Here is a 24,464-nt window from a genome sequence, read left to right on the forward strand (position 1 = left end):
TCATTGTATTCATTTCTTTACTTTAATAATATCATTTCGGTCTTATTACCGGTGAAATATTACAGTATATGCTGTAATATAGAACATTACGATATGATCCGAGCAGGAAGCATTCAAAGCCGATAGGCCTATCCCACAATGCAATGCGGCCATTCTTTTCAAAGAATCGGGCAGCGATCAGCTGGTCTTTAACGCCAGGATTGCTTCAATATACATATATACAGTCAGTGGTCAGTATCACTTCAATATATATATATACAGTCAGTGGTGGTCACTACAATATACATATATACAGTCAGTGGTCAGTATATACAATATACATATATACAGTCAGTGGTCAGTATCACTTCAATATACATATATACAGTCAGTGGTCAGTATCACTTCAATATACATATATACAGTCAGTGGTCAGTATCACTTCAATATACATATATACAGTCAGTGGTCAGTATCACTTCAATATACATATATACAGTCAGTGGTCAGTATCACTACAATATACATATATACAGTCAGTGGTTGTGTCACCAGCAACAACACGTTGCTCAGTTTTGTTCCAGTAAGTTATGAACCATAATAACGTTTAAACGAATCCATGGAAAACTCCGAAGTGACGATTACTTCCGCTCAGCGGATACGAAGATAAAAATATATAATATTCGTAATATTGATGTTTTTTCTAACGTTGTATTTGAGGAGTTAAACAATAAAGATAGTTATAATAATAAAATACAGTTTCATGTATTTGTCTCATATATTGTGTTCTCGGTCGGGCGGGCGGCCTCAATCTGAAATGGAATCAAGCCATTTCACGGCAGACAGCAGAAAGAGGAGCCGAACGAGTCCCCCCCCCCCCCGGAAAAACTACAAGTGCTCAAGCTTTGTAACAGCTTCTGTGTGGCGTTTCTTATGGGAGTTGTAGTTTTAAAGTATATTGGTATATTTCACATAAGTAGAAGTTGGCAGTGTATAATTTTGGATACACCCTGGGGTTTTTTGGGATGGAGAACACACTGGTGTCATCAGATTTTAAAAATCGAATCGTTAAATAGGTGAAAATAGCTTATTACCATATTTGACAGTGCTTACAGTAGGTAATTTGGTGACCATATCTACATGACAGCTGAGGTCCAGAGCTTTCTATAACAGCTGGTTTTTGTGTGTAGAACCTTCTGTTGCTAAATGACAGGCCTTCATACATGTGCTGGGTTCAAGGTTCAGAGGTCAATATTTCAAAGCAGGAGTAATGTATCCTCTTCAGACTGACATATGTTACTCTCCAGGTTGAGACCTTTCCAACAATGTGTTTGCTATAGTCCTACGACAACGTTTTAATTTTTACACATCATGGAGACCACTTAGCAGGAGATAGCCTACTTTATTGTCCCCAGAGGAATATTTGCCTTGAGTTCAAATGCTTCACAAATAAGACTTGACATATTGTTTTATCATACAGCTGACATACTTAAAATAAAAAAACAACATGAACAAAGTGATATAGGCTAGACTGAAGCACATCACACAGCAACAATCTATTGCTCATCTTTCACAAACAGTGACAAGAGCAACACAACCATGCTTCATATCATGAAGCTATTGCACACCCTCAATCTCAAGCAACATTATTTAAAGTTTTAATTGAGGTAGGTCCAAATTAGGCCTATATCATCATCAACGTTTTTATAGTTTAGAAATGTTAAGTTTACCCATATCTTCTGCCAGAGGATAAGAGCTCATACTTGGCATGGAGAATAAAGATAGAGCAGACCATATTCTGTGTGCTTGCCTGGAGACACTGGTTTCTATTCCTCTACACAACCTTCATGAGAGTCATAATAAAATTCTCTGTAATGCAGCCTTGTATAACATAAACCATCTGATTCACCGTGGGTGTCTGCTCTAAATGATAACACACACTTTCAACACGGGCCTTCCAGCCAAAGGTGCATGTTGTCCATATGAACACCATTGGGCCTATAGGAGCAGAGCCGATGATTGGTTCATCATTTATGACCTCTGATATCCTCTGACCCAGCTCTATCTCCAGAGTTACCTCAACTTCAGTTTCAAAGGTGTGTGTGTGTGTGGGGGGGGTCAGCTTTTCTTAGACATGAGTAGGGGGGGGGGGGGCACCAAGGAAAAAAGGTTGGGAACCACTGCTCTGACCCATGTCATGACCCTTTTCTCAGCTTGTGAAATGGTTGAATGAGATGTGTGAGTTTTGTCTTTGTGCAGTAGGGCTGAGGTAGAAGTGTGCCAAAAATGCCATACACATGTTGTATATGTATACATACCCAAACAAAGCTATATACATCTTACTCAGTGAACAAAAACCTCGGTAACAATCTGCTTATCCTTTTAATTTCCTGAAAATGCTTCTTAAAACTAGTCCCTTCTTAATTTTGAAAAGGTAGTCTCAGTAAAGGCTACAAAGGTTAGGATGGCTACAAGCTGTAACCACGGTGATTGATATGAGGATCATCTTCTGAATATAATAATGAATATGTTAGGCCTACCATAAATTGATATTTCAAAAAAGTAATTTATTTAAAACACCTAATAATGCAGTGTGATTTTAAATCAAACTAAGTCCCACACATAAATATACTTATGTTTTTCCCCTTTAGTCTTTGCTATTAATATTCATCAACTGCAAAATTAGAAAATTGCGTTTTTAAATAACTATGTATGGAAAATAAAATAAAAAAATGCTTCTCTTTGTATATTGTTTTTCACAACAGTACAATTCAAAACAAATGCAAATTAGTCAAACAAGCCATTAGGTTGTATTTCTAAACACTCAACTGTAGGTTTTTTATATAGTATATATATAAGGCAAATAAAAGTGCTAAATATAAAACACAATCTTTTCATTATTAGTATTTTATTGTGTAAATTCTCACGTACAACGTGGAACATTCTTTCACAGACGAGATGTGGAATTTCCACGTCACTTCCGCGGATTCGTTTAAACGTAGACAAATACATGAAACTGTATTTTAATATTATAACAATCTTTATTGTTTAACTCCTCAAATACAACATTAGAAAAAAACATTAATATTACGAATGTTAGGCCTATATATTTTTATCTTCGTATCCGCTGAGCGGGAAGTAATACGTCACTTCCGTAGTTTTTCGCGGATTCGTTTAAACGTTATTATGGTTCATAACTTACTGGAATAAAACTGAGCAACGTGTTGTTGCTGGTGACACAATCACTGACTGTATATATGTATATTGTAGTGATACTGACCACTGACTGTATATATGTATATTGAAGTGATACTGACCACTGACTGTATATATGTATATTGTAGTGATACTGACCACTGACTGTATATATGTATATTGTAGTGATACTGACCACTGACTGTATATATGTATATTGAAGTGATACTGACCACTGACTGTATATATGTATATTGTAGTGATACTGACCACTGACTGTATATATGTATATTGAAGTGATACTGACCACTGACTGTATATATGTATATTGTAGTGATACTGACCACTGACTGTATATATGTATATTGAAGTGATACTGACCACTGACTGTATATATGTATATTGTAGTGATACTGACCACTGACTGTATATATGTATATTGAAGTGATACTGACCACTGACTGTATATATGTATATTGAAGTGATACTGACCACTGACTGTATATATGTATATTGAAGTGATACTGACCACTGACTGTATATATGTATATTGAAGCGATCCTGGCGTTAAAGACCAGCTGATCGCTGCCCGATTCTTTTGAAATGAATGGCCGCATTGCATTGTGGGATAGGCCTATCGGCTTTGAATGCTTCCTGCTCGGATCATATCGTAATGTTCTGTATTAACCTATACTGTAATATTTCACCGGTAATAAGACCGAAATAATATTATTAAAGTAAAGAAATGAATACCATGATAACATCTAAATAAATGTTGATAGATGTAGCATTATAGTTTAAAAAATATAAATCAACAAAAAAAGCAATCCAGCTTCCCTGGCCGGAATATACCGAAATAATAACATAAAAAGAAATACATATAAACCATGATAATATCTCGTGAATAATGTTGATTAAAACAGCGGTTATTGGGCTAAAAATACCAATAACTGTCACAGATTTCGAAAGTTAAGGGGCGGGGGCGTTTTTTTTTTCTTTCGTCGATATCCGACGGTGAGGGAATAACATGAATGTCTATCTGACGGACCCCCCTCGTCGAAAAATAACGTCAAGGGTACCCCTATTTCATTGAAACTTGACGCCAGGGTCCTTGACCATGCGTCATACATTTGACGAGTAGGGAGTGAGACTGTGTTGATGCGTTCTGTGATTTGGGCCTCTGGCTGCTCTGTAGTTTGGGAAATCATCAAGCGGTGCAGCAGTAAGGTTGTGGATGGCTAGCAGAAACAAACCTTAAGCCAAAATAGATATAGAAAAGTGTCTTTTGAATGGCAAACATTTCAAAGCCCTTCCAGATGGTTCTCTTGACAAGACTAAAGTTGTTTGCATGTACTGTCGATATGAATTGAGTTACCGACAGAGTGCATCAAGTCTCAAATAGGCCTACCACTTGCTGGCTGAGCACACGTCTGATGCGGTGAACCTTGCTCCCTCTCGCCAAAGGCAGGCCACACTGGACAGTATGTCATGTGGTCAAATATGCCCATCTGTTGTTGCTTGATGGGCCTGAGTTTGCCATATTATGCTTTCAGCAGGGCTTAATTTGAGCCAGAACATGCCAGCACATGTTCCGGCACCTCCAACGTTGGATCCGGAACCTTTTTAATTGGATCCGGCACCTCCTGTGTCACCGGGAAAAATTAATCAGCCTAAATGAAAAAAAATAAACTACTGTTTGTGTAGTATTCAATGTTGTTATCCATCTTGTTAGTCTTTACTCCCCATTGAAGTTCCACAAAAATCTTGTGTTTACATTTTTTATGCGTTTTGAGGTGATTTTTCTGGGTAAGACAGAGGGGGGAGAGGGACGGAGGGGGGAGAGGGACGGAGGGAGGAGAGGGACAAAGGGAGGAGAGGGACGGAGGGAGAGGAGGGACGGAGGGAGGGGAGGCACTTCAACAGCACGGTGCTGCACTTCATGTGACATAAGCGCTGGTGCTGCTTGAGATTGTTGTTATAGCCTTGTTTCACTCAGGGGAAAAATGTCAAAAAGACAACAAAGTTTGCTTAACTTGTTCAAATACGCTGGCCTGTCGGATCCCAAACAAGCAAAAAACGTTTCTGCCGATCTAGAATGTGCAGACCACGGTGGGTTTTTTTGGTTGTGAAAACGATTGTTGCAGTGTATTTCTTTTTTTCTTTTTACATTTTGCACCGATGCAGTGCGTGTTCTGAAATAGAAATAAACATTGCCCTGATGTACACACAGCGTTGTTTAGGTTTTTTTAGTCAGAGAAGCTACTAGGCAGTGTCATTTTAATTTTTTTGTTCCGTTACCTCCAACCCCCGTTTTGAGTCGCCGGATCCACCCCCCCTCTGATCTCCGGGACCTCCCACTTTACAAATTAAGCACTGGCTTTCAGCATATTTTTTGAGCATACATTACCTTTGAGGTTATTCTGAAGAATATTCTTGACAATATTGGCTATTGGCTTGTTTTGTTGCAATAATAATAATAAACATTTGCATAAAGTAAGCATATTTGTCCGCTCCCATGTTGATAAGAGCATTAAAAACTTGAAAGATATCCCTTTTAACAGAAAAAAAAGTGCCATTAATTTGTGATAATTCATGAGTTAGCTTTTGACAATCATGCGATTAATCAAAATTAAATATTTTAATCGATAGGCAGCCCTAATAATGAATAGAAAAGATGGTTCAAGCTACAAAATAGTATGGTAATAAGTTCTGATAAATCACAGTTTTCTTTACTTGCAAGTGTATGGTGTTAAGGATTTTACCAACCCATTAATAAGGTTGGGTACCGAAACCCGGTGCTAATATGGCACCGGTTCCTAAACCACCGGTATCTACTGGACCGAATAGCCACGCGGATTTTGGTGCCTCATTTCGGTGACACTTAAATGCCTGACAATAGAGGCAACAGAAGCATCACTGCCCGTGACACTACTTAACAGACAGCAAGTAATGTGAGCCTACTGTTAGCTGACTGAATAGGCAATATGCAAAATAAGTTTAACAGTGGTCCTGATTGCTGGTTCTTCTAGCAAATAGTTAGGAGTCACAATGACAGTAGTCTATATCAACGACGTTTCATTTACGGGATTGTGGGAGCTGGGGTTGTGTAGGTGCAGCTGGAAATTACACCGGATGTCCCTAAATTTCGGCCAGATGTCCGTCATCTTCCTCTTTCTTTGTGTTGGCATTTTAAACTGCGGTGGATTTGTGAGGACTATGGTTAACTGCTCCTCAGATCTCTGCAGGGTAAATCCAGACAGCTAGCTAGACTATCTGTCCAATCTGAGTTTTCTGTTGCACGACTTAAACAACCTTTAATCAAGCATGTTTTATCAAAACAAGATCCTTCCCGAAGCTATTTTGCAGCGGCATCGTGGCTCCGTCCGGCACTTAGCATCGCTCAAGACGACTGTGATTGGTTTAAAGAAATGCCAATAGACAGACCCTCCTATGTAGCACTGCGATGGATGAGTTCTGGCAATGTGAGACTACAATGACAGTAACTTGTGGTCTTTTGTGAGTATGTAATGCAGCATTATGTAATTATTTTATTCACAGGCATTACCAGTGGCGTGACCTTTCCACTAGGTGGGGCTACAGCTTTGTAGCTTTGTGTATTTTGGCCGTTTCCGTTATGCTAACATTTGCAGCTGTGACCCAGGACGCTGCAGACAGACACTCAGGTATTATTTTTTCACTGTATATGTACATGTAAATATAAACATTGTAGGAATTCTGAAGTATGAACAACATCATATGTAAGTAAATGTACATTTACATTACATACTCCTGCGCTCCTGCAATAAAGTCTATAAACAACAAAAGGCTGTATCAGCTGTACGTATGGTTGTGCATTGGTTTGGAAAGGTGTGAGTGTGTCTGCCATCGAGTTAGTCTGAGCAGGAGGAAGCACAAGGGAAAATGTAAATAACATTGTAACCATCCACTACATACAGTAGTACAGTAAGTTCCATTTTTGTGCTGCCTAATTCTTCTGTCAAGACTCTTGGTAACTGGAAACAAGGTTGGTGTAATTCAGTGTATTACTACACGTTGGAGCCTGATGTTGTAGCAGCTGTAAACCACTGAGAGGTGGAGTGACGTGTCACCAGACTTCCACAAATCGTAACTGACTCATTATTACAGCAAGACTCAAAGAACTCACGCATACCAACATTCAGTTGATAAAATTGACTGTATTCTTTAATTCATATGTACATCTCCAACCCCCAATAAACCCCTCGATAAAGAAAATTGCAATTAGTACTTTTAATATATTTAGTCAGTTTTACAGCCTCTGTACAGGATTGCTGATTTCAAGAAATTCACATCTAGGGCAGCAACATCATTTTCTTTGTTAGAGGAAACAAGAACGAGCATAAATGGAGTGAACAAGAGGACTTAGCAGGAAGAGGGTAAACACACAGTTCATGGGGGGGCATGTACAGAAGCAGCGCAATGGGGATAAACTATATACAATACAAACCATTCATACAAATTAGGCTCTAAGATATACAATTCAATACATTACATTTGATATATTAAGTGACAATGAGCAAGCCCCATCCCCCACGAATGACCCACTGATCAATCAATCAGGTAATCAGACATTCAATCAGTTGAGAATGAACCAATCACCCAACAGATTCAACATCTAGCTGTACGAGCAGGAACACTCTGACAACAGCTGAAGATTGACAGCGTTACATTATCTGAGCAAATGAACGCATTTTCACTCCAAACCCAAACTCGCCTGAGGGGAAAAGCCTGCTCAGATTCAGCTCGCCCTTACACAAGGTGAAACCCCCCCCCCTCACATTGCTAAAAGCATCAAACTCACATTTTAATCTTCACTGTCCTCTTCAACTGCCTTGCAGGTTTTGTAAAAACGTCTGAGGATTTATTTATTTTTTTTATTACTATTTTTAAATGAGGAGTTAATTTTGTTTTCCAGTTATGCAGGATAAACTGCAGAGCGTAAATATCACAGCAGGGGCAAACAGTCCATATATTGTTGTCCGGAGAGCTAATGCATTGTATATGAAATAAGCTAAAAGAGGAAAACAAAGTTATTAACATCTAGTTTGATAAGTGTGAACTAAACATGAAGCAAACAACAAAGGACAGAGTTTAAACGCCATAACAATCCCAAAAGGACCAATAAGTCCTGCTATCTACACATGGTTCAAAAGGGACAAAACCCAATTCAGGAATAAAATTCTAACTGTTAATAATCATACTAATCGCAGAGATGTTCAGGTCATTTTTAAACACATTACAGTCCTATATACCACCTGGTAACTGTTAAAAGCAAATGCTCTCTGCAACATTCAGAACATTAAATTGGGAAATCATTTGGGATGGCTGACTCTCTGGTAGGAACATGTTTAGGGACAGTAGGGCTTACATACAGATTTCTCTGGGATGGGTAGAAGCCCCAGTTTGTGCTCCACTCACACTTTTCTGTATGTGAGTGTATGGAAACATCAGCCGGAAGGGAAGTAGGGAGTGTCACTGTGGTAGTTATAGTCAGGACACACTTTCTGGACCAGTTTGTAGTCGGTGCTGTAGAAGGAAATGAAGATGCAGATGACTTTGAACGGTTTGGAGCAGAGCCAGGAGACGTGGCTCTGGGTCTGCTCCTGGTAGCAGGTCTTGGACGGGTCGAAGTTGCAAAGTGTGTTCTTGGCACCCTTCTCCACCTTCTCGTACTCTATGCGGCAGTTGAAGGACTTTGAGTCCTTGGCGTCGATAACGGACTGCTGCGCCGCCACGTCGAACTCCACTATCTTGGTTGGAGGGACCAAGCTGACGGACACGTTGCCCTGGCCTGTGGAGTTGTGGCGGAAATAGACACTGAAGGTGCCGTTGCCGTGATCCACGATCTTACCGGTGATCAGCAGGTTGAGTTTGACTGTCTTGATGTTAGAGTGGAAGTCCCCCCAGCCGAACATCTTCTTGAACTTCCCCGTTTTAACCATTGGCCGCCTTTTAGCCCGCGGCCGCGAGTCCTGCAAGTCTGTGGTGTTCCTCAGCCAGTCCCACAGGTCCTGCTCAGAGTAGGGCTCTGGAGTGTCATAGCGAAGGTCCAAGGCTGTGCTGTTCTCTTTTCCATGTAGAGTCTGTGACAGCAGCCTACTGATGGACATATCCTTACTGCTTTCTGTCCATATATGCTTTAGTGTGGATTTGGGGCTTCCCGACTTGACAATGTCCGACTTTGAGGCATGGGCACTTGTAACCTGGGGAAGAGAAAATAAAAAAACATCTGGTTGGCATATCTCCATGACTCGTTTGAAACTTGTTTAACATATTTTCTGGAAATGTAATTTGGTACTAATCATAGGTGTAATAAAGATATTGTTCAGTTCCAGTTAATTAACTTCAGTACATTGCTAGTGTAACCTAGTCTTTTTTTGCCACAGAACGCAGCAGAACATGAAAAATGTGAAATTTGTGAACAGTAAAACTGTTCAAAACCGTTAAATAATCAATACATGTTTTCTCAGGCTTATGTTTACCTGTTCTATTTTCCCTATAATTAGTACCAAATTACATAGTTCTTTCAAGGAAACTTCCAAGGAAATTATAAAACAAATAATTAGGGAATTACGGCCTCATAAAAACAGCATAAAATTGCAGGAGTGTGTATTATTTGCATTCATGTGTGGGTGTTAGTTCAGTAGTAGACATACAAACAAGAAGAAGATCGGCTCATTAAAACATTTCGTCACAGTGCCACTGGCAGAAAAATTGCACAGAGTACCTTATGCCCAACATGGGTCAAAAGGGACCCGAGTGAACGATTTTGTTTCATATCTTTATGCATTTTATTACACACTATTTACTGAATTCCTCAACTAACATCACAAACAATTATTTTATTTTTATTTTACTTTTGCATCACTACCCTTTACAACAACATGGGTCAAAAAGGACCCATTTGTATTCTCAATGGAATTTCAGAAGAACCTTTGATTTTGCGGACCACTCCCCTCAAAATCACTATTTCACCTTTCTACAAGATGGCCTTATCACATCTGTCGGGACACGTTTTTTTTTTACTTTTCACCACAGAAACATCATGTGCACATATAGATGCAGGTTTTACGGTTAATAAGATGTAAGAATAGAATAGTTATATGTAAAAAAGCTGTTAACCTGTTGTAGACCTATGGTGTTATAAATGAGACTGAGCGAGTATAAGGCCAAAGTGAGTGTCAGGAGATTTGAGGACACCTGAGTTTTTTTGCGGTTTGATGACAAGGGGACCAAGGCTATTCAACAGAACTTTGTTTTTGTCAATATAGTTCTCTACAATGTTCAAAAAGTCTGCAGTTGGTGATCTCGGTGCAACAGGCCCATATGCCAGGACCATAGCGACAACCACACCGTAGTTCATTGTTATCTAGCATTGGTGCATCAAAAAGGGCACTTCTGCAGTGTTTTTCTTTTTTGTTGTACACACTTTGAATTTAAACGGTTTCCTCACAATGTCTGAGTTGAAAATGCATCTTCTTGTCACATAAGGGCCGTAATTGCATTTGGTGTCTGTTAAGAGGCACAAAGGCACTCTTTAGAACATTACATTACATGTCATTTTGCTGACGCTTTTATCCAAAGCGACTTACAATTGCTATATATATGTCAGAGGTCGCACAGCTCTGGAGCAACTAGGGGTTAAGTGTCTTGCTCAGGGACACATTGGTTGATGCATTGCAGTGGGAATCGAACCTAGGTCTCCCACACCAAAGGCATGTGACATATCCACTGCGCCGTCACCACCCAGAACAGAACAGCCGTCAGAACCTAGAACATGCCCCACAACTGGCATTTTAGCTAACTGGGAGCTCTGGCCATTAGTTGCAGCAACTCCAGTTTGCTAGCACCGATTTTGGTCGTTTTTTTTTCTTATCAACAGTACTCGGTGACATCTAGCAATCAAGATTCAGATAAAAATCGGCCGGAATTCTCTTTTAAGTAATTCACAGTCCCAGTGCCACTAGTGTAACTTTTAAGTATTTTTTTATGTAATGTTGAATAATTCTGTAACATTCAAAGTAGGTGGGTGGGAAGGAGGTCTCAGTTTAAGGCCCTAGACAGGTTTAAGCCGGCCCTGCTAAGTTCAAAAACGTACTTCTGTATTGTGTGAATTGATGCATCATGAGATATTACTTACTACATTACTACATTGATATCTATCAGGAAGTATTGACTTTCACATTCAAACATGCTGTTTTCCACAAAATTGACCAATCACATGTGTTCCGTGAGGGGTAAGAGAGATCAATCTTTGCTGCGAGCATCAATTTTAAATTGTAAAGAATACAGCAATCAAAGTAAAACATATTGCTCCTATCTCCTCCCTCTGCCAAATAGAGGGTGTATCTGCTGGTTCACTGATAAACGCGGTGGCCGTTCAGAGGGTAAAGAGCAGACTATTAACTACCGAGTGCTCCTTGAACTGATGATTGATGAACCCAAGGGTTTTCCCTATTTAGCGCTGAGGAGGGGATTTAGGCCCATTCAGGCCCCCGGTGGAGGTATGTGACACTGATTGCCTGATTTCTACTGTAAGACGTGACAGCAGATCCGTCTTGCTGAGGTTTTTGCATTTTGTGGGTTGCCCTTAGGATCAATACTTGGAAAATAAGGTTTCACTACTAATCAATTTGAATTGAATTGCCTCAAAGTGCATCTCTCAACACCATGGAGACATACAGAAAGGAGAATATACCTGTACTGTAAGTATGTTACAGACAGGGCAACAGAAAATAAATCACGATGTGATTCTGAGGGAACTCTTGAGTTTCAGATTAAAGCAGAAAAAGCCCTATTTGCACGGGATTAGTATTACCAGGGGACCTCATGTGATTTAGAAATTACCCACACGCCTGTGTTTTGTGCGGCACATTTGCATGGGATAAACAAAGTCTGTATTTACTCAAATTCACTGACTTCATGTGTTTTCTGAAATTTTTTTTGGACCCTCAGGGCTACCGTACTTATCCGCTTACCTCTTGATAGAGCAATTAAAAATGCACAACATTTCACTGGTGAAAACTAAACTAAAACATATTTGGTTTATATTGACTAAAACAAACAATCATGATTAAATTTGACTAACTGATAAACATCTGCATTAAAATACTAAAACTAGACCAAAATCAATTTCCAAAAATAGCACTTATTGACACAGCGGGCCACTAAAAAGCCCACACTATAATCTGCACAGTCTAGCGTGAGGAATTCACAACACTTATTAGCAACCAAGCTTTGGATTTCACAGGTCCAGAGTTAAAGGGTAACTACCGTTTTTTTCAACCTGAACCCAATGTTCCTATGTGTTTGTGTCCAAGTGACTGATGGGAACACCAATCTTTGACATTGGTCCAGTATTAAGAGAGATCGCTGCAGTCTGCATCAGCAAAACAAGCTATACAATGTAAGTTAATAGGACAATTGTCCAGCTTGTATTTACCTTCACAAAAGTGCTCGTTTTACGACTGACAGACTCAGATTAATATTCTAAGTGTCTGACAACATTATGGAAAGGATCCCTTAGAGATAGACCTTTAAATCCTCTCTGAGACCTTTCTGTTTACTTTCTGTTTACTACTTTTAGTGTGTATAGAGCCAACATATTTTCACATGGGAATCAGTAAACTATGTGTTTATTTCAACTAAAACTAAAGTTGTGATGGTTGCAAAAGTGGAAGGACTACTCAAAATGGCTTTTCATAGTTTTATTTTGTGTCTGTCGACTTTGAATGAAGTGTATTTGATGATGCTAAAATTACTGCTTATTTACATAGAGTCTGGTGGGTTTAGCGAACACGGTTTTTTTTGTTTAAAAAAAGGATCTTACTCTTTAACAGAAAGGTCGACCTCCTTAGAAATCCTTTCCATAATGTTGTCAGACACTTAGAATATTAATCTGAGTCTGTCAGTGGCAAAACGAGCACTTTTGTGAAGGTAAATACAAGCTGGACAATTGTCCTATTAACTTACATTGTAGCTTGTTTCTCCGCTGCCGACTGCAGCGATTTCTCTTAATACTGGACCAATGTCAAAGATTGTTGTTCCCATCAGTCACTTGGACACAAAAACATAGGAAAATAGGGTTGAAAAAAGCGGTAGTTACATTTTAATCTGAAAAACTATAGTATTACATTCAGATCTAATTGTTCACTAAGTAGACTGTTCAATATAAACCAATCACCCACTGGATATGAGTTCTGCATTGTATGTGGAAATCCAAACGGAAGACACAAACAGAAGCTGACTAAAGTTAACAGGCCACTCAGGGGAGCTGAACAGGGTTTCAGGGGATATATCTTTAGCATCAAGGGTTAAACTCATGGAGCACTTGGCTGCTTAAGGCAGATACACTCAGCAATCATTTCCTATTCAAAGGGGTGAGGTGGCCTTCTCATACTGAAGAATATCCCAGGATGGTGGAGGGTGAGGATTATGCTGGAATAAATGTATGATAATGTGCCTGCTTATAAAGATGATCTGGTAAAGTCCCTTTTCTCAAAGTGCATTCAATAGAATTGATAAAAAAAATGAACATAAAAACAGCGCTTGAGATGCAGTTGCTTTGAGGAGAATTGTCTTTTTTTCCATCTTAAATCCTCACAGAAATGCAATCCTTGCAAATGTAGTTAGCTGTGGAAAACAACATCAAACTATGCTAAAAAGCCAGCAGTACAGCAGCCTCAGACCTTATTCATTTTTTTATCTTGAACCCAGTTCAGATTTGTGACGAGGCCAGTTGAAACTTGCATCTACTTGCAGCGTTGTAAAACCTGCCAGTTCACACCAATGCGACGAGACGGTGTATCATCTCCATAGTAGTCTATATCCTTCGCGTTCCACTTCCAGGATTGCTCCGGTGCTGTAGGAAATTCCGCCTGATGCATGTATTTTCAGTCACCTTCCTCTTTCTTTGTGCTGGCGTTCTAAATTCTGGTGGATTTGTGAGGACTATGGTTAACTGCTCCTCAGATCTCTGCAGGGTAAATCCAGACAGCTAGCTAGACTATCTGTCCAATCTGAGTTTTCTCTCACACAACTATTTTGCAGCGGCTCTGTGCAGAGCTTAGCACTGCCCATGACGATTCTGATTGGTTTAAAGAAATGCCATTAAACCAGAGCACGTTTTTCTCCCATCCCTGAATGCTATGTGGATTAGCCAGGCCCTCCTTCAGTGCATTTTGGAGGAGAGTCTGACAAAGCGAGACTATCTCCATAGCAACAACTCTTTGTACTTCCGTTCTAACCTTTGACTTTCAGGCTTGTTTGTAGATGGATATATAATTTGTTGTGTCTAAATGAATGTGGATAACGTTGCATTTCTAGTGATGTTTTATTTATGTGATTCACGCTGCCATTATGACCAGATGACAGTTTCTAATTTAGACTTACAATGGATTATGGATAATTTTATTTCTATTGTCTGTAGCTAACTTTACAAGCTGACTTCTCTATTGGCTGTTGAAACAGTTAACCTCCTTTACATTCTAAAACCAGCCTCTGGAGACTCGACCAGCTGAGTCGCAGAGACACCATCAGCTGGTTTGAGTCGAGCTGAGACGGGCCGGTTCAGACCGCTGCAACGGTTTCGTCTCATCGCAAATCTTTGATCTGAACTGGGCTTTAACCAGCAGTGGAAGACAATTCCATTACTTTAATCTTCTAGTGAGCAAGTAAGAAAGGAAGTGGAGTAGAAGTTTAACATAAATTTAGAATACTCTTGGGCAAATTCACAAAAAAATTGATTTGCGGCTGCTGCTTTTGCAATGGTTTGCAATAAGAATTACACAGTTTCTTTTTGTCGTATTTTTGCTGATTTTTCAACCACAAAAGCAACACAATCCTTTTGTGAATTTGCCTGTCTAAGTACAAGTAGTTAGGTACAACAGGAGCAGATTAACTCACTAGAGGGTGAAAGGACTCTGTGCCCCCAGGTTCCATTGAGTGCTTAATATATTGGGTAAGAATGCATAGGCCACTTTTAAGGCCGTACAATTTCAGTTTTTAATTGGGCTTTATTGGTGGGTATTATCAAATAAGTTTGTAATTAATCAGATTATCACAAAGTAATTACCGCAATCTTAATGAGCCCTGAGATACTTGATTTCTTGGCAGTTGCTTTGTTCCTACAACAGCTGGGCACTGTAGTTTTAGCAAACGTTAACTTAAACAAAAGATATATAATGCATTTGTAGGGGAATATTCTAAATGACATCTGTTAATCAAATGAAATGAATCGCCTGTCAGTAGTGAGGGACATATCCTTTCCAGCCACCATAATTTTCTGACATGGAGGATGCAGTAATGGTTGCTAGGAGTCAATTCAACATTTTTCCCAAAGATCGAAGAAGCATGCCATTATTTAATTGTTATATCTGTAAGTTGACTTCCAACAACCTGTACCGCTGTGTCAATCTTATCCACACCTCAACATTTTTGTGCCTTTTCTTCTTATAATGGATGTAGCTGGCTAGCCCACTATGTAGGAGGTTGTTGCCCCTATTCTAAATCCTGTCAACAAAACTGTGATTGGTTAATTCATTCTCTTATCATCGGAAAGCATGGAGAAACACAACAACAGACATGTCTGTAACGATGTACACTACAGTGTTACTCTGTGTGTGTGTGTGTGTGTGTGTGTGTGTGTGTGTGTGTTAATAGTAACAAAGGAACATATCACCACGTCCAAAAATGTGGCTCATTGACGGGTTTTTAATAGTTTTTGGACAACAATGGAGCTCAATCGCACGGAGCAATTGGATATATCAGGCTTTGACACACACACATACACACACACACACTTATACTAATACTTATTAGATACATTTATTCTTGATTGCACATTGGACAATAAGAAAAACAGAATAGTGCCTGCCTTACCCAACACGTGATGTTTTAAAGCCAATACATCTAGCTATTAACATGTTGGTCTTCCACAATAATCTCAGATTTTCTTCCGTTTCAAAGAGGCAGTTTTAGCTTTTCAAAGTCCATCCAGCAAATGAAACATTCAATGAATTACAGTACTAGAATAGCTATATTGGTTTTTGCATAATAGTCTATGTGAATTAAATCAAAGTTGTTCTGGGAATTACCACTGCTCTGTCTCTGAAGATACTGATATTGATATATGAATGTTGAACAGTGTTACACCATTTAAGAACTATGAGTGTCTTTAGCCCAACTAATTGCAATAATGCCATATGACTGCCAGTGAGCATAAAGTGTGCAGTCTATGGCTGTTTATCTGTACTCATTGTTTGCCTTGTCCAGTGGGTGGGCTGTATGTGGTGCATACAGACATGTTTATCTGTGCAGTTCTCAGACTCGGGCATCATCCAACACGTTTTTGGGCCGAGGGCCAGTGGGTTTGCTGGACTCCGGTGCTGCGAGCTGTAGTGCGCTCACCTGAGGGAAGGGTGCATCTGGTAAACATGGCCGACACTGCTGCCAGCACAGGCCTCGCAGATACCTGACTCCCGGCCAGACAGCCAGTTGGTTGCCCCCAGGCAAGTAAGACTGCTGGGCAAGGCAAGCAGCATGGTGTTTGTGCTATTCAGTCAAGACATGAATTCCTTACTGAACACTGCACATGGTGCAGAGCACTTTCTGAATGTCTTGACTGCTGTCAAAAGTTTTATATAATGTTTAGTGTTTGTTGCTCTTATGCAATCCTTGATGTTACATTCAAGACTGAAGTCACAGAAATAAGCCAAATTTTGCATCAAAATGAATAAATCTGTGTAATACATGGCATATCCGTTGACAAATACTTGAATACATACAGCGGAAAAGATGGAAACTGAAAATACCTAATTACACACACCATTGGCTTCTTTGTTTGGGTCAAGGAATTGAGACACACCTTGTGAAATGGATTAAAGGACCACTGCACTAATTTAACATTGTAGTCTCGCATTGCTAGACCTTTCTCCACAGCGCTGCTGAGGAAGGTCTGGGTAGTCCACACAGCTTTCTGGGATGGGAGAAAAACTGGTTTATTGGCATTTCTTTAAACCAATCACAATGGTCTTGGATGTCACTAAGTGCTGGACACAATGACGATGTCTCTGCAAAATAGCCTCTGGAAGGAACTTGTTTTGATGGAACATGTGTACGTTCAAAAATAGTTTTAGTCGTGCAACAGAAAACTCTGATTGGACAGATAGTCTAGCTAGCTGTCTGAGATCTGAGGAGCAGTTAACCATAGTCCTTATAAATCCACCGGAGGTTAGAACGCCAACACAAAGAAAGCAGAAAATGTGGGACATCCAGCGGAACCTCCGGCGGCACCAGAACTATCCTGTAAATGAAACGCTGCTGATATAGACTGACTAGTCTGCTTGTTATACAGAGTACTAATCGCCAGTGAAAACCGTGGTATAATGTTTTCTGTGGCAAGAGGTCTTTGTCAAGTCTGAGAAAATAACCCTGATTACAATAAACTCATTTTTATTGGAGGACCTGCGTTAAAAAACAGGTTGGGAAGTTTCAAAGATGTGGGTGTTGAAGACAAGGAATGTTTTATCAGGCAGGAGGGTTTAATGAAAATATGCTGCTGAGAGTTAAAGCATCAAGCTCAACCCATACTACGGACTTAAGTTCTTATAAATTAAAGAAAATATATTAGTGAAGTGGCAGTTTAAATGACTATTTAAGGATTAGGAACATGTCTTTAAAAAAAACTGGTTTGTTAATTTTAATTGAATTGAGCTTTATTTTCAGAATTTTGCCTCTCTTCACATGTTTTTATTTGTGATCATTAGTACAAAAGTTTCAAATATAGAAGCACAACCTGGTGCTAGGCTATAGTGTTTCTTTAGTGGTGACTGCAGTGCTTAAAGGTGACCAGTATTCCACTGAGTACAGGAATTGACTCATGCACTTACTAATAAGTCTTGTGCATAGTATGTAGCTACAAACCAATTGATCCACCAAAGATGCCCAGATGTTCTGTTGATGTAACATGTGACTGAGTCCTGCCAGGCAGCTTCTGGGGAAAACTGGCCTCCTGCTCTCACCGGTGTAGTCCTGAACTGGTAGTAGGTAGGGTCAGTCTAAGGCTAACCACCCCTCAGGGGTCTCAGAGGCTCTAGGTTTACCGTGTGACTAAAAAGTTTGGTGTAATTTGAATAATTGCTAAATTGTTTGGTAGTACTATTTGAACAACTAGATCACAGTATAATCAACGCAAAGATGCAGATTTTTGTGTCATTTGCACAAGATATTCGTGTGACATTGAGTTGCGAAAACATGAAATATTGTAGCCGTCTGTGGGCGGTATAATTCATTGAGCCGCGTGCGCCTCCAAATTATGTTATGAAGCCAGACACGACACAATTGCTTTTTTCAATTTATCTTGGACTTCCACAACAGGTACAAGGCAGCAGTAGTGGTTATTTCGCTCATTCATGTGCTCATGGAATGACAGGTAGGTGATGCTGGGAGCTTGGTAGTTTATATCCTCGACCTTTCACTTCCGGGATTGTCCCATTTAGCGCCAGAAAATCCATCGTATGTTCTTACTTTCAGCTGGATTTCCGTTACCTAACGGTTCCTTTGTGTTGGCGTTCTAACCTCCGGTGGATTTGTGAGGACTATGGTTAACTGCTCCTCAGATCTCTGCAGGGTAAATCCAGACAGCTAGCTAGACTATCTGTCCAATCTGAGTTTTCTGTTGCACGACTAAAACTACTTTAAAACGTTCACATGTTCCACCAAAACAAGTTCCTTCCCGAGACTATTTAGCAGCGGCACCGTGGCTCCGTCCAAGGCCTAGCACCACCCATGACGATTGTGATCGATGTAAAGAAAGGGCAAAAAACCAGAGCCTGTTTTTCTCCCATCCCGGAATGCTGTGGGGACTAGCCAGACCTTCCTTTGCAGCGCTGTGGAGGATGGTCTGGCAAATCAAGACTAGGAGCTTGGTGACATACTAACAACATGCACTTTACAGGCCACACAGGACAAAAATGTCATAGTTGTAATTGCCAACTGTGACCAAGCTCTTAGGCTATGAATTGAATTCATCACAAATGTGTTTTTATTTTCATTGTGTCATGCACAGTACATTAAATTTATGTAGAAATGAGGACTTTTAATCCTTTGCCTGTTGGTGGGTCACTCATTAACCAGACATAAAAGGCCATAAAATATGCATGCTGGGCAGCTGCTGGCTTACAGTACCAACAGCCAGCACTGTGGGACTGAATCGTGTTTTACAAAATGTCTTTTGCTCTCAGGTTTCTCTCTCAATATTTCTATCTCAATCAGTCCCTCCAGAAAAACGTGATTATGCGATCGCATAATTCAATGCATAATCAGCCAAAGTCCGCATATTCATGCGGGGGCCGCATTTTTTCAAATATGCTGCACTTTCGCTGCATAAATTGCCGATTTCCGCGCAAAATAGGCAGTGCTTGCATGATTTCATAATCCCCGCATTTTCGTTGCAAAAAAGTCACATATATCTTAGCAGAAAGTTGAAAAGATTTTGCGTTTACTTCACACAAGAGCAGCCATTTTCCCCTGTTGCCATGGGAACGTTATGAAGTGACGTTGAACATCATCGAAAAGCAGGTGTTGGAGGTTGATACTTTGAGTCTCTTAAGTTGGTATCCAATAAGAAAGCTATCTTAATATCTAATGTCTACTCAGATCTCTTTGTTTAAGTGCTCCTGCTGTCTATATTATTAACGATTTTTGAAAGTCTGTCTCTTTTGTATCTTTTATTTCCCTCTGTTTAGACTATTACTTTTATTTTTACTTTAATATTATTTGTATATATTTTTGTATCTTATTTGTTTACTTATTGCAATGACTGAATATCTGTAAACTATTTTTGGAAATTAAGTTTTTAAAAAGCAGGGTGTTGGGGGAATCAGTTTTTCTTCTCTTTTTCATCAAACCGCAGTTTTTGCAAGTTCCCGAAATGTTTGCAAGTTCATTGCATAAAACTGCATAAATATCCCGCATATTCCATCGCATTTTTTAAGAAAACGCGCCGCATAATCAAGGATTTTTGTCCGCAACAATCACAAAAAAACTCTTTTCTGGAAGGACTGCTCAATGAAGTGTAAACTAGGGCTCAACGATTAATCATTTGTGAAAATCAAATGTGAAATATTTAGTTGAATGTTTGGTGTAACATTTGATTTAAAAAAAAATTATTCCTCTTTTCATTATTATAGTTAGTTTTTTCATAAGATAAATGCTGGAATAATGTTACATATCACAGATTGTTTACAGAAATGTCCTATTTTCAGTGGATTTTTTTAGCATGATCATAGAGGGGGCAATTTGTAGCTTAAAAACGCAATCAGAATTAGATTTCTTCCCCAAATCTCTGCTTCAGCTGTTGTTTGTTTTGTATTGTAACTTCACTACACACTCCTCCTTCCCTTTTTGTCACTTATTCTTTTCATATCACATTACCTTTTGACCTCAGCTTCATACAAGCTGGTATGTGATATATCAGAGAGAAAAAATGGTATATGAGAGAGAAATAAATACTCTGTCAATCGCTGATCCTGCTCTAAAATCCAATAGTCAAAAGCTCATCATTTTCAATTTAAAATCCAAATCGTGACACCCCTAATTAGTGTGTGATGTAAGCTGTAGCATATATAACCATCAAATGTGCTCTTTGAGTATCTAGCTGTCACACACATGTTGTAAGGTGCAGAGAGAAACAGTGATTCGAAAATAACTAGAAGCTGGATATAACATGACTGTAAATTAAAAAAAGAAAATGTATTCAGCTTCTACTTTGAGACTTTTGAAAACAATGCCAGTCTCTAATTATGTTTTGTAAAGCACTTTGTAACCTACTATAACTTTGTGCTATAGAAATAAAAATGTACTTACTTACTTACTTACATTTCAGCAGTCCCTGCTCATAAAGAGCATTATACAAATGTATTTGGCATAACATGGAGTCAGTGTGTATCAGTTGTTTCAAAGACTTGTTGAGTTGTGTGCAGATGAATGTATTTTATATGTGCGTTGGAGAGTTTTTACTAGGGAAGAGCAGCCAGACTGCAGGTGTTCAGTACAGCATTATGTAAATTCTTTCATGGATAGCTACAGGCGTTTAGTCAGTCACTCATAGAGATGAACATGTTTAAATAAGCAAGATAAACACGACTGTTTATGAATGTTAAGATTTATTATCCCCCCAAAAAAGAAAGCTGCCCTTTAATCTGAGTTCTCAGCATCATGCAGTCAGCAGTGAAGACATATTCCCGTTGTAAGATTTAGGATCTAAGTTTAACCCTTGTGCATCCCTTTCAAAAAGTTCCTCTGATGTCCTAGGGCGTCATACAATTATATTCATATTTTTATACACTTTCACTGAGTTAAATCTTTTAACCAACTTCAGCCCTGAACATCACTGCCAAATATTGATTCATTGTATACATAATGCCACTGTAACAACACAAAAATTGAATTATTTTTTGTATACTAAATGCTAACAAAAAAATGTTTTCCAACAGTCAGGGATATGTCAATGATTAGCAACAACATTGATTTTATGTACATCTAGTCTATATCCACAATGTTTCACTTCTGGGAGTGCTCTCTTGCCGCCAGAAATTCTTCCAGATGACACTCTTTTCGGCTGGATGTTTGTCACCTTCCTCTTTCTTTGTGTTGGAATTTCAAACTGCGGTGTATTTGTGAGGACTATGGTTAACAGCTCCTCAGATCTCTACAGGGTAAATCCAGACAGCTAGCTAGACTATCTGTCCAATCTGAGTTTTCTGTTGCACGACTAAAACTACTTTAGAACGTACACATGTTCCACCAAAACAAGTTCCTTCCTAAGACTATTTAGCAGAGGCACCGTGGCTCTGTCCGGGGCCTAGCACCGCCCATGACGATTGTGATTGGTGTAAAGAGATGGCAATAGGCTTCCGGTTTGGATCATGTAGTGACAAGACGTGCCAACGAGAAGCTCCTGATACCTTGGATTTAACTGCGATAAAAACTCTCTAATATACGTACTGGCGTCGAGTTAACAGTTTCAGTTGGTTTATTTTTTCTCATTTATTACCGAAATTACACGTTCGGAACATGCCGAGCTCTCAAAAGACCAGAGGAGATACAGAGCCGAAGAAACCAACGCTGAGTAGCAAAGTGGCTAATATGGCCTCGGCTACAGCTAGCAGCGAACTCGCTGCGATGCTAACAGCAGAAATGGAAAAACAACGCGAAAATCTCAAAGAAGACATGGCTACACTTATTCAAGCATCTCTGGCACCTATCCAGTCATCTATAGCTAGCTTTTGGGAAATGGTGGATACACTGGGACAACGAGTTACATCTGTGGAGATCACTGCAGGCGAGAACTTTGAAGCCCTCTCTAAAGTGGAGAAAGCCGTCTCTGAACTAGAGGCGGTGAATGCTACACTGGTGGACCGCATCGACGACTTGGAGAACCGTTCTCGGAGGGCAAACCTCCGTATAATAAATGTGCCAGAGGGCAGTGAACCCAACGGTGATATGGTAACTTTCGTCTCTACGCTGTTGAAGGACATGATGGGGAACCAGGTGTTTGCCACCCCGCCCGAACTGGACCGGGCGCACCGCGCTCTACTGCAGAAACCCAAAGATGGGCGGCCACCTCGAGCCATCATCGTTGCTTTCCATAAATATCAAGACCGGGAGAAGGCACTACGCTGGGCTAGACAGAATGAGATGCAGTATAAGGGACATGCACTAAGACTATATCCCGACCTCAGTGCTAACCTCTCTAAGAAACGTGCAGCCTGCAAGAACGTCAAATCAGCCCTGTATCAGAAGGGAATCCAATTCAGGCTTCTCTACCCAGCGCGCCTACGAGTGTCTTATGGAGGGGATACACTGATGTTTGAGACACGTCCGGAGGCTGAGGCGTTTTACACTCGTAGTATTGAGAGGAAGGCCGGCATCTCTGCTGGTCCTGAACATGAGGACTAACTGAACGCTGGCTATTCAATAACGTCGGGCAAAGTAACAGTCATAGCTAACGCAATGTCGCCTACAGTAATTCTTGATTTGCTACGTTGTTATGTATGATTAACCCTGGGTGTTTTAAGACATTCAGATTTGTTATTCTATTAGGGCATGTTCACGTGTTATTACATAGGGCTGAATACTGGAGCTTGAATTATGTTCAGAGTTTGTGTGTTCCATTTTAGTCAGGAGCTCTCAAAAGCAAAGTTTAGGAGATTAAGGTGAATTGTTGGAAGTGTTCAGAAGGGGGACGAATCCTGCGTGCTGCCAGTTTGGCAGAGAAAGGGAATGTTTTGGGGATGTGGGGGCTAACGACTGGACCTTTTTTTCTTTTCTATATATACTGTAAACTTTTTGGGTTTCATTATATGCTGTCTGTTGAGGGAGGTAGGCGTGACATGTGCATGGTTATGAAAAAACGAGTCATGCACACTGTATTCATAACTTTATTGTGTAGCTATGACTAACAATTTAAAGGGTAGGTGTGGGGGGTCAGCGATCAGGTTTGTATCATGGAACGTTAAAGGGCTCAACAGTCCAGTAAAGAGATCTAAAATATTTACCCACCTTAAGAATTTAAAAGCTGATATTATATTCCTTCAGGAAACCCACCTGCGTAAATCTGATCAACTACGTTTAAAAAGGCAGTGGGTGGGACAAATCTTTCACTCTAGCTTTAATTCTAAAGCAAGAGGGACAGCAATACTAATACACAAGAGAATTCAGTTTACCTCACCTGGTGCTATATCTGATCCACAAGGCCGCTATGTTATTGTCCCCGGACGGATCCTCCTGACACCGCTTATACTAGTGAACTTGTACGCTCCTAACTGGGATGATGTGGGGTTTGTGCAACAACTTGTCGGAAAATTGCCAGATCTAAATTATCATTTTTTGATTTTAGGGGGTGACTTTAACTGTGTCATAGACCCCAACTTAGACAGATCCAACCCTAAAGTACATACCCTTTCGAAAATGGCCAGTACATTTTCAAGATTTTTCGATCATGCAGCATGTGTGGATCCCTGGAGCTTTTTGAATCCTCAGTGTAAGACCTTTTCTTTTTATTCTAACGTCCATCACTCGTACTCAAGAATTGATTACTTTTTTATTGATAAAAAACTGATGGGCTGCTTGGAGAAGGTTGAATACGGCGCCATCATAGAATCAGACCACGCCCCCATACTTATGGATCTCTCTTTCGATCACAACTACACTAGTCGTACTCAGTGGCGCTTTAATGCTACATTACTTTC

The 24,464-nt window shown here is 39.8% G+C and overlaps 1 protein-coding gene across 1 annotated transcript; it reads right to left on the reverse strand.

Moving 5' to 3' along the window:
* Positions 1-8,439: 8,439 nt before the first annotated feature.
* On the reverse strand, positions 8,440-16,754 carry nxph1 (neurexophilin 1). Its single transcript, XM_028596908.1, has 3 exons — positions 16,621-16,754; positions 9,909-9,915; positions 8,440-9,416 (listed from the first exon to the last, which is right to left on the reverse strand). Exons 1-3 carry the CDS (start codon positions 16,752-16,754, stop codon positions 8,661-8,663), a joined length of 897 nt encoding a protein of 298 aa, XP_028452709.1. The 3' UTR covers positions 8,440-8,660.
* Between the last annotated feature and the right edge of the window lie 7,710 nt (positions 16,755-24,464).

Source organism: Perca flavescens, chromosome 14 (genome assembly GCF_004354835.1).
Source record: "Perca flavescens isolate YP-PL-M2 chromosome 14, PFLA_1.0, whole genome shotgun sequence".
In the NCBI taxonomy this organism is placed as follows: domain Eukaryota; kingdom Metazoa; phylum Chordata; class Actinopteri; order Perciformes; family Percidae; genus Perca; species Perca flavescens.